Source organism: Triturus cristatus, chromosome 11, assembly GCF_964204655.1.
Source record: "Triturus cristatus chromosome 11, aTriCri1.1, whole genome shotgun sequence".
NCBI classification, from domain to species: Eukaryota; Metazoa; Chordata; class Amphibia; order Caudata; family Salamandridae; genus Triturus; species Triturus cristatus.
This window is the reverse complement of record NC_140594.1, coordinates 961,884,375-961,897,350: the sequence shown is the minus strand read 5'-3', so window position 1 is coordinate 961,897,350 and position 12,976 is coordinate 961,884,375. Positions and strand designations below refer to the sequence as shown.

Below are 12,976 nucleotides of genomic sequence, written 5' to 3'. Positions count from 1 at the left end.
ATCTGGAGGGCATAAGACCCAACTTATGAATCATGTTATTTTGTGTTTACTTAAGAAGCCTGTTGAGCAACAAATACAACTTGTTCTTCTGTGTATCTAGCCTTTTCCCAGATACTTTTAATATAAGACCACCTAGGAGTATCAAATGTGAGACTAGACGTTCTCCCTACTGACCACGATAGGACTTGGACTTGCAATGGAAATTTGGGCCTTCATTGACTCCCAAGAGTAGCTCGGTCGAACACTGAAATTAAAAGCGCATCTAAAGTTTCAGACTTGATACAGTGTAATACAATAACTACAACCACAAGACAGATGAATTTCCTGATAATTTTAAAAATAAATAACACTTCATTTTAATATGCACCTCGATACTGTCACGAAGGAAACCCGAAAACCCGAAAAGAATACTGAAAGTTACAGTATTATAGCATTACCTGTTGCATAGTTATGAACCCAAATAGATTTGCCAGGTTTCAAATTGTGTTTCTTGGGCTACCCTGGGTTCTGTTTAATTGTTTATAAATCACGATATGGCTCTGTAACACTCTCCCTCCTTACTCAGAACCCAGCTTCCCTACTCATTGACTGTACCTTCGCCTTTGAACCACTCCAGTAGTCCACTGCGTTTCAGCTAGGTTAGCACTATTGGAATACCACATTCATAAATACATTTCAGTCCAGGTGAGGAACCTTTCAAAGGAAACAATTGGCTGATCGTAGCACAAGGAGTTTCAGAACCATGGATAGTTTTGAAGCTCTCCAGGGTTCTGACATTTTAATGTGGGTGTCTATGAAGGTATCCCAGGGATACTGAAAAGAAAGGATTCATATTGTTGGCATGGGAGTGTGCCCCCTGGAGACTAACTGCTAACGCATCCACCAACCTCTTCACAGCTCTTTCGGTTATTCTAAGAAATAAATCAAAGCTAAAACACTAGTATCAAAGTCAGATCATATTTACATTTGTTACAACTTAATAGAAGTTCAGATATCACCTTTCTACATGTCTCGTTTTTTTTTCCTTTTTATGGCACTAGGACTTCCGATAAACAAAATTCAGGATCTACAACTAGTGGTCACTAAATTCAAACTATGGTGGCCCAAGAGATCCCAGGCTAGCCAACCTATGAGGTTTGGTAGCCCACAAACTTCAACAGGCTAATTCTGTGGAGAAAGCTAATGTCGATGCTGGGATGCTCAGAGGGACCAAGACTGTGCCCATGTGTGTGCTAGATAGCTGCTTGGGACTTGGAAGTCCGATATCTTCAGCCCAATAAAGGTAGCAACACAGGGTCAACTCTTCCAGATGTAAGGGGACTCTCTATTGTGCATTAAGGGTCTCAGGACTGGACAGACAGAGGTTCAAATTGCAAGATGGGTCTCCAGATTACAAAGGGCACCCAAAGAGAATTTGCAGACATGTTCAGCAGCTCTGGACCTAGCAGGCACATGTCAGGCATTTGTTAGACTGTGACACAGGCTAGAAGGTTTAGACGGACCCATAACCTTAACTCGGGGACATATCCTCCTGCACGGAATCTAAAGCAGTTGAGTGATCCGTGCTCACACAAGGCTAGGTGGATGGCAGCTGTTTCAAGAACTTACAAGTGGTACAGGCTTCAAAGTCAGAAATCAAAAATGTGGTGCACTTAAGGAAGCAGTCAGGTAGAGACACAATTCTTGGAATTAGCACATCTGTAATTATAGGCGAGTTCTTGGCAAGCTCCATTTCATATTTATAGTCCGTGGGCATTGGGTAGCCACCCACTTCCAGTTGGGTCAAACTCCTTAAATTCATATTGTAGGCCAACTATTTAAGAAGAATCTGGATCTGTGGCCACCTTGGCTGGGCCGAGGAAGGCGCAGATATTACTCAACAGAGCCGTATCACCCGGTTCCCAGCATGCACAACAGCAACCTGCTGAAGTGGTATTCAGCAGGCACATCCAGGGAGGCTGATCTGGTGAGACGTTTGTACTTCCCAGCAAGTTTCTTGAAACATAGGAAATGAGAGGCTTAGCAGGACATATAGAAGTGGGGTAGCCCCCCTCCTCCTATGTGACACTAATGGTGCACACAATTTGCACCAGACTTGGTGTTCAATACACTGGTAGATTGGGGGGCCACTGAAATACAGTCACCATCAAAACGTACAGGAGAACTTGTGGGGACCACGCGAATGACGGAACAGGACAGCTGATACAAAAAAGCTGAGGACCCCCAGCCTTGCACTGTACAAAGACCACTGAAACGTCTAGCAAATGGCCACCATGTTCAGTAGGAACAAACTGAAGACTCATAATCCGGCCAGTGTCCTTTGGTAGGGCCAGAAACTGTGGCAGTTGATGTTATCCTTGTTATAATATAATCGCCATTGTCTCTTTCGTTATTCGTCGAATGAGCTCTCTCACAAGTATTCTCATCTAAACGACCATTAATATACTCGCTCACACACCAGGACTGACTACCTATTTATTAACACAGTAACTCACACCCTGACACAGACAGTTTCTCATTTCCTACCACTTACCACTAACTCGTCTAGTTATTTACCCACCTTTTGATTACTTGTTCGCTTGCTCACTCACCCACTGGATCAGCTTGTGAGCTCACTTCCTGGCTCACTCGCCCACTCCCACTTACGTGCTCACCGACTTACACATTCACTCACTTACACACTCAATCCCATAGGAAAAAGAAACATCAGTACAATCACTTGCGCATTTACCTTCCGATTCACTCACCTGCTCACTCGCCCACCTGACCAGTCACTTACTCAACAATTCACTCATTTAAATCATGGTTGAGAACTCTCTCCCTCAATCGCCCACTCGCTCGGTAGCTCATTTAGCCAGTCACTCGAAGGCTCACACACCTGCTCACATGCTGTCACCTACCAACCCACTTACAAACTCGTCCACATTCATTCATTCACCCATATGCTTACTCGTGCACTCACCCGCTTACAACGAACGTCATCTTGTATGATCAAATTAATGCTCGGGCAATTCACTTTGAAACTTTTCGATACATTGAATATTCTAAAGTTCCTTGACAGTCAACGTCCTAATGAGTATCCCTCTGTTGTGCTGCAGTCGTGGACCCGTCAATAAATAGATAATTACATTCATCTGATAACTATTATTAAATAAGAACCACGCGTTCGTTTCACGGATCGGGTCGCGAATTCTCCCGTTCCAATCGTCTCCACTATCCGCAACGGTTTTCAGGCATGTAGTGATGCTGAACTGAACAAATAATGTTCGAATGTGGAAGGGTGTTATCCGTGACTTCTCGCATACAATACTCCACCCAAGACCCCTTGGAGGCGTTATAACCGTTGCAGCACTTCAGTCAGCGGTTCCTGCAGCTTTACGTCATCGCTCCGCCCCATCCCTGTGATGACGGAGTCAAAAGCCTGCTTCAAGGAGCCAATCGCTACCACGTGTTTGACGCTGAGCGTTTGATATCAGGAAGACCAAAGCGTCGCTCGCGGCCACGGGGCTCTTTGAAGTGCGCTTGGTGCGGAATAGCTGTGACAGAGGTTATATAGCTGCTCCCTTCAGCCCGACTCCGCTTGGAGCAGGTTGTCGCATAGGCCTTGTCACAAGGCCCTTGTGTTTAAACCCCAAGTTCTTCACACACTCACGGCATCAACGGATCACCCTGTCCGCAGCAGAGGGACCACGGCGAAGGTTCCTGAGAGGTGGAGTGTGAAGTGTATTTGGAAAAAGCCCCGCGCACTCCCTTTGTAGTTGTGGAGCACCTGAAGATGGCGATCTGCAAAACATTCAACAACGCACATCAATAAAGAGATGCATTTTCATGTCCCTAACATGTTGCTCCTTTGTATACCATAGTGGAATGGCCGCCCAGTAAATGCATGCTGCAAATTTGAGAGCCCTAATTGTGAGTTCTGGTTAAATGATATTTTCCATTTGTAATTGTGTTTTCGAAAGGACGTCGTCTCTTCTTTTCCTTAATAGAGGCACGAGTCAATGATATTTGTTTGTTAAATGGGATATTATGTAGCAATGTAAGAGGAAGACAACTCCAATGTACTTGTGTTACTCAGTCAAAAGTATAACACTGCAAATATTGTCCATAGTATCAATTTATATGATATATATAACATGCTATAGATTGTAGATATACTACAACACCATTTCTAACGATTATTTATTTACGAAGTGCTTGATTACGAACATTTGTAATGCGCTCGCTCCAGACCAAAGAGTTTTTGAGTGGGTACATAACTTAACTACTTAAAATAATGAAATACTAAGTGCATTAGCTATTCTATGCATGACATCACTATGTACCTTTAACTAGATTGCTGGCAAACACTATTTCTTTTTTTACAGAGTTTTATATAGCGCGAACTTGACCCAAAGGTATCGGGAATCCAAGCGCTTTACACGAGCACCAGTTGTGTTACATGAGGACACATTCATTTTTGTTAGGCACGGTGAGATTAAGTGATTTGTCCAGAATCACAGGATGTTCAGCGTCATTTCCGAGACTCGAGCCGGTTCCCAGATCGGGGGTCGACCGCTCTAGCCGTTAGGCCAACTCCTCTCCCCGATTTATTACATATATAACCTACATATATAACATAAAAACAGCATAACGTTTAAATCATGCAATACCTACGGACTCCTCTGTGAAGCAAAATTTTGTGATGGCACAGTCTCCAGGCACCCACCTGGAATCCCACATTCTCCTCATTGATATGTAGTACAGCTTCCACCAGCAGGTAAGGACAGACACCATCCTGTTCAATATAAGGGAAGAACATTTATCTGAGAAAGACTAAGGCAAGGCCTGCGCCCGTCTTCTGCCACACTGCCACAATGCGTGCTATTGCCCACACTATAATCCTCATGCACTTGCCTGCAACGGCACAGGCTATTGTAAAGATCTTCGACTGGTTCAAGTCCTTCCTGAAAAAAACTTGGATACATTTTTCTAGAAAATACACAATATAACCTGAAGATTTCCTCAAAGTTCAGCTTTATCTCCCGCCCCTTTTAACATTTACAAGGTAGACATAGATCAAGGAACTGGTTGCTACTACATAGACTGTCAAGTGTGCGCTGATCACTCTCACACACCAGAAGCTGTAGAAGGGCCAATGAGAATATCAGGAAACTGGAGCTTGCTTTGTTCACATCCATTCTTGGAGACGCTGCAACATGCTGTGTCTTAACAGTTCTGTGATGGAGAGATTGCTCTTGGACATACCTGACCCCCTCCAACCTTCCTAGTAATTCACCTTCAGTCTTGTGGCCACTACCTCAACCTACGCAAAATGTACAATATCTTTCTAGTGCTGTCGGCCACAGACCTGAACATCCTTCTCCAAATCTACTCTGTGACTAAAAGTGTCTTCCATCACCTGCAATAGCACAAGCTTCAGTCTCCAAATCAACTCACTAAAAGTGCTCTCCACCACCAGTGACTTCTCACGAGCCCCTGCCTCTTCTGTCATTGGCCCACCGAACAGTAATGGTCATCGCAGTAGTAAGGTTGCCTCTGGACTACTCCAAAGCTATCTGCACTGGCTTCCTAGCAAAGTAGCTTGGGAAGCCCAAAAAAACTAATAATCCTGCAGCCTGTACTCTCCTTAGCCTTGCGACGGTCTGACCACATTACTTCAGCTTTGACATCCTTGTTATGTTGTTGTGTTATGTGAATTTGAAGAGCATGGCTAATCACCCATGAGGGTATCCAGGCACTGAGTAGGGCAGGCCTGAGCGGTGGGAGTTGATCATGCCTGTTTCGCCTGGAAGAGCCATATTTTGAGGTTCCTTCAGAAGTCCATGAGGGAGGAGTAGATTCTGAGGTGGTTCATAAGGTCATTCCAGGTCTTAGCTGCAAGTTATAGGAACAAGCGTCCTCTGCTTCTGGTATTCTTGATGTGAGGGAAGTGTGCTCTTGCCTGGGACGCAGATCGAAGGTGTCTGGTGGGTTGGTGGAAGTTGAGAAGGTGGTTGGGTAAGCTGGACCAGTGTTGTGGAGAGCTTTGTAGGTGTGGGTGAGTAGCTTGAACATATATTTTTCCTGGACTGGGTGCTATTGGAGATTGCTGAGGTTTGGAGAGATATGGTTATTACGCTGGATGTTCACGATGAGTAGCAGTGACATTCTGGGTGGTTTGGAGTTGGCGTAGGACATGGGTTGGGGTTCCAACATAAAGGACATTTCCTTGCAGTGGCTTTCCACTAGGAAAGCAGCTTTCCAAGACTCTCTGGTTAACCCACAAAGCTTTGAATGGGCTCCTGACTTCTACATCAACTGTTCCCCTCTTACCTGATGACCAGACACCCAAGGTTGGACTCCCCGTTCTTTTAATCCTCCAACCATCTAAACTCCGATAATCTCATAACAAATGACCAATAATTCCCGATTTAGCAGATAATTCACTATTTCTCTGGACTTCTGGGGTGCAACGCAGATTACCACGCTATTCCTGCACCTTAGAATTACACCACACTGTATTGGTAATTTCAGGTGTGGCGATACTGTTATGTTATTCCAGTGTGATCCTCAACAAGGGCCAAAGAGTTCACTGTCAAGGCGCACCCCATGGCAACGTCTCACCTAGCCACCTCAGATTTAAAGGGAGTTTACAGGAGTTTTCAAAGGTTTGGGCTGTCTGTAGCCCAGAGACTAGTATTGTGTGGAACTTGATGCACGGGACCCTTACATGAAAATGAATACCTCCACTTCTCCCCCTCATCCAGTACCTAGAAACAGCCTCCTTTAGAGATTAGTGCTGTATAAGAGCAAACACAAATATATATTACAGTGGATGCTTCTTTGTAGCTATTCTTATTTTGCTGTTGTTGGTTTTCGTTTATGGTTTCAATTACGGTGGTAGGTAGCTATCGGCCACACAGTCAGGCAAGATAACCCTGCTACCCCGGTCTTTTCTCTGGTGTGTCCATTGCTGGTTCATGATTTCTACTGTACCGCCTTATCTTACAAAATGTAATTAAAAAAAAAGGTTTTAGGAAAAAAATAACGAAAATAACAAGAAATTAAATATACAGACTCATCCTTTAAAATCTTTAGAAGACTTAGATAAACACGAGCGGAAACCAACAAAAACAATCCTGCCAGGCCGTTTCACGGTAGCTGAAAATGCAGCCACTCCTAAATTTCTTTGAAGTGATATACTTTCTGTTAGAAAATAAATTGGTAAGGGACGTGTAGTACCAGCGCCGAACAGCCTCGACATTAAGGGGGATTAAATAAAAAAGAAATTCACTCTAAAACACAGAGCGTTTTTCGTGGCCATGTATTATCACATTTGGATGAATGCAATTATTATGTGACCGAAACTGACCTCAGCGTCGAAACTGGCTCGTGGTTCTCCCCAGGAGACCACCTACCTAAAGAAACGTAACTTGTGTTTTGTGTCTCAAAACAGCCTTTAAACTACGCCATCCCGCCCCGAGGGATGTGTACTTGCCGCATCGATCGCGCTCCCCCCGCGGCCTTATACACATCTTTTAGTATTGCCAGATTTAAAGGGAGTTACAGAGGTCGTCCTTCAGATTATCCAATTAATAGCAGGGCATTAATTTGGGATATCGCCCCATTGTCCCAACTGTAGCTACACCATAAACCTATAAGCACATCACAATAAAATTCCCAAGTGAAAGGAAAAGTGGGAGGCGTAGCGGGAGGAAATGACTGCTTACCGAACTCATCGCTTTCGTATCATTATCTATTTTCGGCGCAGGCTTCGAGGCACGTCCCACAGAGGCAGCCAGACTTGGCTAATGGTGTATTTTCCTGCGGGATGGATGCCCCCTGGTGGGCTGCATGAGAATGGGCTAATTGCCGGACAATGACCTTGGCACCGCCGACCCTTTTGATGCGAGGGAGGTTCAGATCAAAGGGCAGCGGGCGAGAGGGCGCTTCAAAGGGGGGCGCGTCTGGTGTATATAGGGGGTGGCAGGGGTCTCCGGCAGCAGTGAGCATAGAGTCTCAGAGTACGAGGGGCTTCTGAGCTGGGAGGGTCAGGCAGGAAGAGCCACACTCCAGCCAGCCTCTGAAAGCAGCGGACAGCAAGGAGGCCAGCTAAGGGTCAGCGGTCTGAGGGGCGCATTCTGCAAGGATACCCCACAGCCTGCGGGAGCAGCAGCTACCAAGGGTGCGGCCAACAGTGCACTCCGCTCCCAAGGACACCTCACGCCCATTCTACCTCAGGGCAGCAGCCAGCTGCAGAGGCCCTGCGGTCGCAGACTCTACGCCAACTCCGCCGCACGCCTCCGAGATGGCTTACTTGGGGCTCCTGGCCCTCGTCCTGCTGCTGGGAGCCCAGGGGGCGCACTCCAAGCCCCACCTGAAGCTGAACCTGGAGCGGAAAGCAGGCCCAAGCGGCGCCTTGCCGGGGCTGAAGGCGACAAGCAGCGAGCACGGACACAAGGTGGCGCCCCACGCCCTCCGGTACCCCCTGTACATGATGCAGCTGTACCGTTCCTTCAGCAGGGGCAACAACGCCAGCCTGCCGGCGAAGGAGCACCCGGGCCTGCAGGAGGCCGACACCGTGCTCAGCCTGGTGGCCAAAAGTAAGAGTCCTTCTTCCTCCGGTGTACCTCACTTCTAAAGGCAATGGCTGTTCTTTCTGGTGAATCTGTAGAATGAATGACAAGGCTGCTGCCTAATCTTAGAATGAATTCCTTCCTTCCCTCCCTCCCTTCTTTCCTTCCCTCCCTCCCTTCCTCCCTCCCTCCCTCCCTTCCTCCCTCCCTCCCTCCCTTCCTCCCTCCCTCCTGTATTGACAATATTATTATTAATTTAACAATGTCCCCCTGTTGAAAGTACCCTCCACTTGTTACTCCAGAACAGCTTCTTCAGTGTGAACACTCATTTTACTTTCTACGGTTGTTGTGTACTTTCATGTTGTGCTGAGGCTGCATGTCGCCTTGTGCTTGACGTTTGACCTGCCCTTGGTTGTCTGTGGACATGTAGTTTTGATTGCATAGTCTTCGCCGCAGTGACATTTTTAGTTTTCGTATGTTTTACATGAGTGATAGTACTGTATATATGGTGTAAAACGGAAGGAGGGGGTGTTCGTGTCAACTGTAGAATTTGGCCCGCGCAGCCTTCCTTGGTGTAGGATTCCCTAACTTGTGCCCGTTAGTTCCAATGTGTAATTTCACTGCATGCCCGCAGCCGTGGGCGCACGGCCCCGTGTGGGCGCAGGCCGCTCTCTGCCAGCATGCCCCTGCAGTGCATGTGCCTCCTTCTCCCACCACGTGCGGCTAGATGTCTCTCGAGTCCCTGTTCCTTGCCCTACGGCCTGTGCGTTTCCCCCCGTGAAACCTGCCCATACGCGTGTCTTTCCATGGACAAGTGCCCTAGTCAGCCTGCCCTTGCGTTGCTCCGCGCCCCCTTAGCCTGCCTGTGTTTTCCCCCTCAGTCCCCGGGTGTGCGCGGCGCAGGTCAGGGGGCGGTCGGCTGTCTGTGCGGATGAATAGTCGTGCTGGGCTCTGGCTGTTAGAATGCTTATTCTTGCCTGGGTTTGTGGATTGCACATCAGACGTCCCCTCCCAATACACATCCGCCGTGTTTTGACATCTGCCCACTTCAGGCTTGTGCAGTGGGCGGCGGCAGCATGTTTTTGTAACCCCGTCCGTCTCCTGCGTGTTTTAGGGACAGATGCTTGGCACTTGTCACACTGTCCGTATTCTTCCCTCAGCCCTGTCCCGCGCAGATTGCTATGTGCTCTTTGACACAGTTTTAGCGGTACGTTTGTAACGTGGTTAGTTTATTCCACTGCGTAAACGCAATGCGCTTTATGAACGAGGCAGCACAGTACACACCACAGGGTCTGCTTTGTGCGCTCGCAGCTGACTCCATGCTACAAAGTACACTGCGCTCCAATCGTAGGCTTTCCATTGGTAACTTACTCAGGAGCCGCCGTAGTGTTTTTCTTCATTTTAAGTGAACGTATTGGTCATACATATTTTCATCTGAGAAGTTAACTGCTTTTTAAGGGTCCACTGAATGCACGAATAACAGCCCTTGTCTTTCCCTCCGCAGCCTGTGTGCAGCAGAAGGACCGCTGGACGCTCTTTTTCGACATGACGTCCATAGCCACCAACAACGAGGTGCGTCTGGCAGAGCTGCGCATCCGCATCCCGGCCTTCAGCCACTCCAAAGACGTCACCGTGGAGATCTACCACAGCCACGACCGGAAGTGCCGTGACAACGAGACCTGCCACGACCAGCTCTTCCTGGGCACCTTCGTCAGCCAGCCCGCAGCAACCACAGCCTCCTCCTGGAAGGTCTTCAACATCACCAGGATGCTCAAGTACTGGCTCAACCAGGGCCCAACCTTCAGCAATGGCGAGTACACCCGGGCTCTGGATGTCCAAGGGGACGACATGGAGGACAGGCCCGACGCCCCCAGCAGCGTCATCTCCCCAGGACCACGGGCCCAGGACCTCCACCAGCCTTCTCCTGATTCGAGTGAACTAGTTCAACACTCCACCCCAGACAGGGTTATGCTGGTGGTGTTCTCCAAGGACAGGCCCAGAGCCACTCCCTACAGGGCGCCCACCCTCATCAAGACAGTAGAGACCTCCAAGTATGTCACAGCTGGCAGTGACGAGGAGGACTCCGGGAGCCGCAGGCACAGGAGGACCAAGAAGGACCGGAACCGCCTGCAAATGACCCACCAGCCAGCCCGGAACACAGAGGGAGGAAAACCCCTCTGCAGGAAGGTGGACATGTTTGTGGACTTTGAACAGATCGGCTGGGGCAGCTGGATTGTGTACCCCAAGAGGTACAATGCCTACAGATGCCAGGGGCTGTGCCCGATACCAGTGGATGAAACATTCAGCCCCACCAATCATGCATACATGCAGGTAAGGTTCACTCATCAAATGTAAGCACTATGTTGGTCAGATTGTTTCTTAGCTCTACACAATTTTGGGTGCAAGGGATGGGAGGCACAGGGAGAAAAAAATGTGGAAAATCCTGGAAGCTACCATTTGCATGTTTGTGTACATGTTTTGGTTTTGGGACATAGTGTATTTCATTCTAGAGGACTGAGTGTTAAATGCCACTGATTACTGCAGGTCACTAAGTGCTCAGGGTCACTGAGCGTTGAGGGCCATTGATGGTCTGGAGGTCCAGGGAGAAAATTAACTGCAGAAAATCCAGGAAGCTAGGGTTTGTATGATTGTGTGCATGTTTTGGCTATGGGACACAGTGAATCTCATTCTAGGGGACTGAGTGGTGAATGCCACTGATTACTGCTGGCCACTAAATGCTTAGGGCCACTGAGCGTTGAGGGCCATTGATGGTTTGAGAGTCACTGATGACTGATGTATCATTTGTCGATGAGTAGCACAGACTGCTTAGGGTCCTGATAGTCACTCCATGCTGGGATCACCTCCCTTAGCCAAGCCAAGAACCCATGCACTGGGTACTGGCTTATCATAGACATTGTAAAGGGGTCTGGACATGTTTGGGACCCGGGTAATAATCTTGCTTGATCTTATACTGTGTTGCATGACTTAAAGTTCCAACCACAGCTCACGAATCATATCATCTCTTTATTCCAGAGTTTACTGAAGCTGTACCACCCTAACCGTGTGGAGTGCCCATCCTGTGTTCCAGTTAAGATGAGTCCACTTTCCATGCTGTACTACGAGAATGGCGAGGTGGTGCTACGCCACCATGAGGACATGGTAGTAGAAGAGTGTGGCTGTCACTGATGAGTGGCCGGGAACAGCCACAAGGCCAACTATTGAATAGACACAATAAGCACACACAAGAAGCTCTTCCAAATGGGGACTTGGCAATGAAGAGGCCATTCCTGATGGACTAATGGCCAGGCCAGGACTGGCACCAACTGGATCAGGACTGCCAAGCAATCGAGCAAGTTGACATTGAACATCCCTCCTGCATGGGTTCTGGGTGCCTTGTCTGAATACGTTGATCCCTATCACGAACAATGCTCTTCAGAGCTACAAAATGGATTAAATACAGAAGCATAAATATATATATTTTTATATGAATTAGGGAAAATAAAACAAAAAACTGCGATTTTGAGAATTACAGCGGCATGACTCCTGAGAAAGTGCTTGTCTTCTCTTCTATCAAATGTCGCAATCTTTAGACAATTTTTTTGCACAAACAATGTTAAATACTTTTATCCAAAGTCTATTTTATTTTATCAAATATATTCTATGTACTGAAAAGATAAGATTCATCCATTCTGGGAATATAGTTTTCTTTTTGATTTTCAGAATTTCTTTGGCATTGTGGGTTTGAGAACCTGTGCTGGATGGCAAAGTTGGGACAGAAAGGGCTACACAGAAATACAGTAATGTACACGTACATAAATAAGAGACTGATTTCAAGTGTTCAAGACACACAGGGGTACTAGCACATTATAGATGGGCCTACCGTAGTGCTTGCTAATTCCGTCAATATACATTCTAAATGAGAGTGTCCTAATGAAGTCAAAAGATTGGTTGCAGTTTTTAACCCTGCATAGTTGAAGAGTCACATTTTTTAAAGAACTTTTCTTGTGCTATAATGCTTCTGTCATTGTGGACAAAACTTAATTACGGATCCCAAGGACATTTTCAAAGACACTAATAAAGCAAAGCTTGAATTCCCATCTCTGTGCTCCCTCCCCATTGACCATTCTGTAAAACCCAACAGCCATTTCACATGTTAAGATTGTGGAAACCCAGGAATAAACCACCGGGGTGAGATGAAAACTGTATTCCTGCATATTTAAAATGCATTTCTTTTCAATAAAATCTCGAATGGGTTTTGTACTTTTTCTGTGGCTGTGCTTTTTGTATTATGAAAACGCTTGATATGATATCAGCTAAACCATCTGGTTCCATTTTAGCAGTTCACAACAGGTAATTCCTGCCAAGCCACATTTTTGCCAGGAGTGTCTTCCATAGATACAATGCGGGCTCGAAGCTTG

General features: G+C 47.0%; 1 protein-coding gene across 1 annotated transcript; it reads left to right on the top strand.

Moving 5' to 3' along the window:
- The first annotated feature begins 8,006 nt into the window (after positions 1 to 8,006).
- Positions 8,007 to 12,745, top strand: LOC146785747 (nodal homolog 2-A-like). Its single transcript, XM_085633597.1, has 3 exons — positions 8,007 to 8,585; positions 10,063 to 10,889; positions 11,592 to 12,745. Exons 1-3 carry the CDS (start codon positions 8,291 to 8,293, stop codon positions 11,742 to 11,744), a joined length of 1,275 nt encoding a protein of 424 aa, XP_085489723.1. The 5' UTR covers positions 8,007 to 8,290; the 3' UTR covers positions 11,745 to 12,745.
- Positions 12,746 to 12,976: the final 231 nt, after the last annotated feature.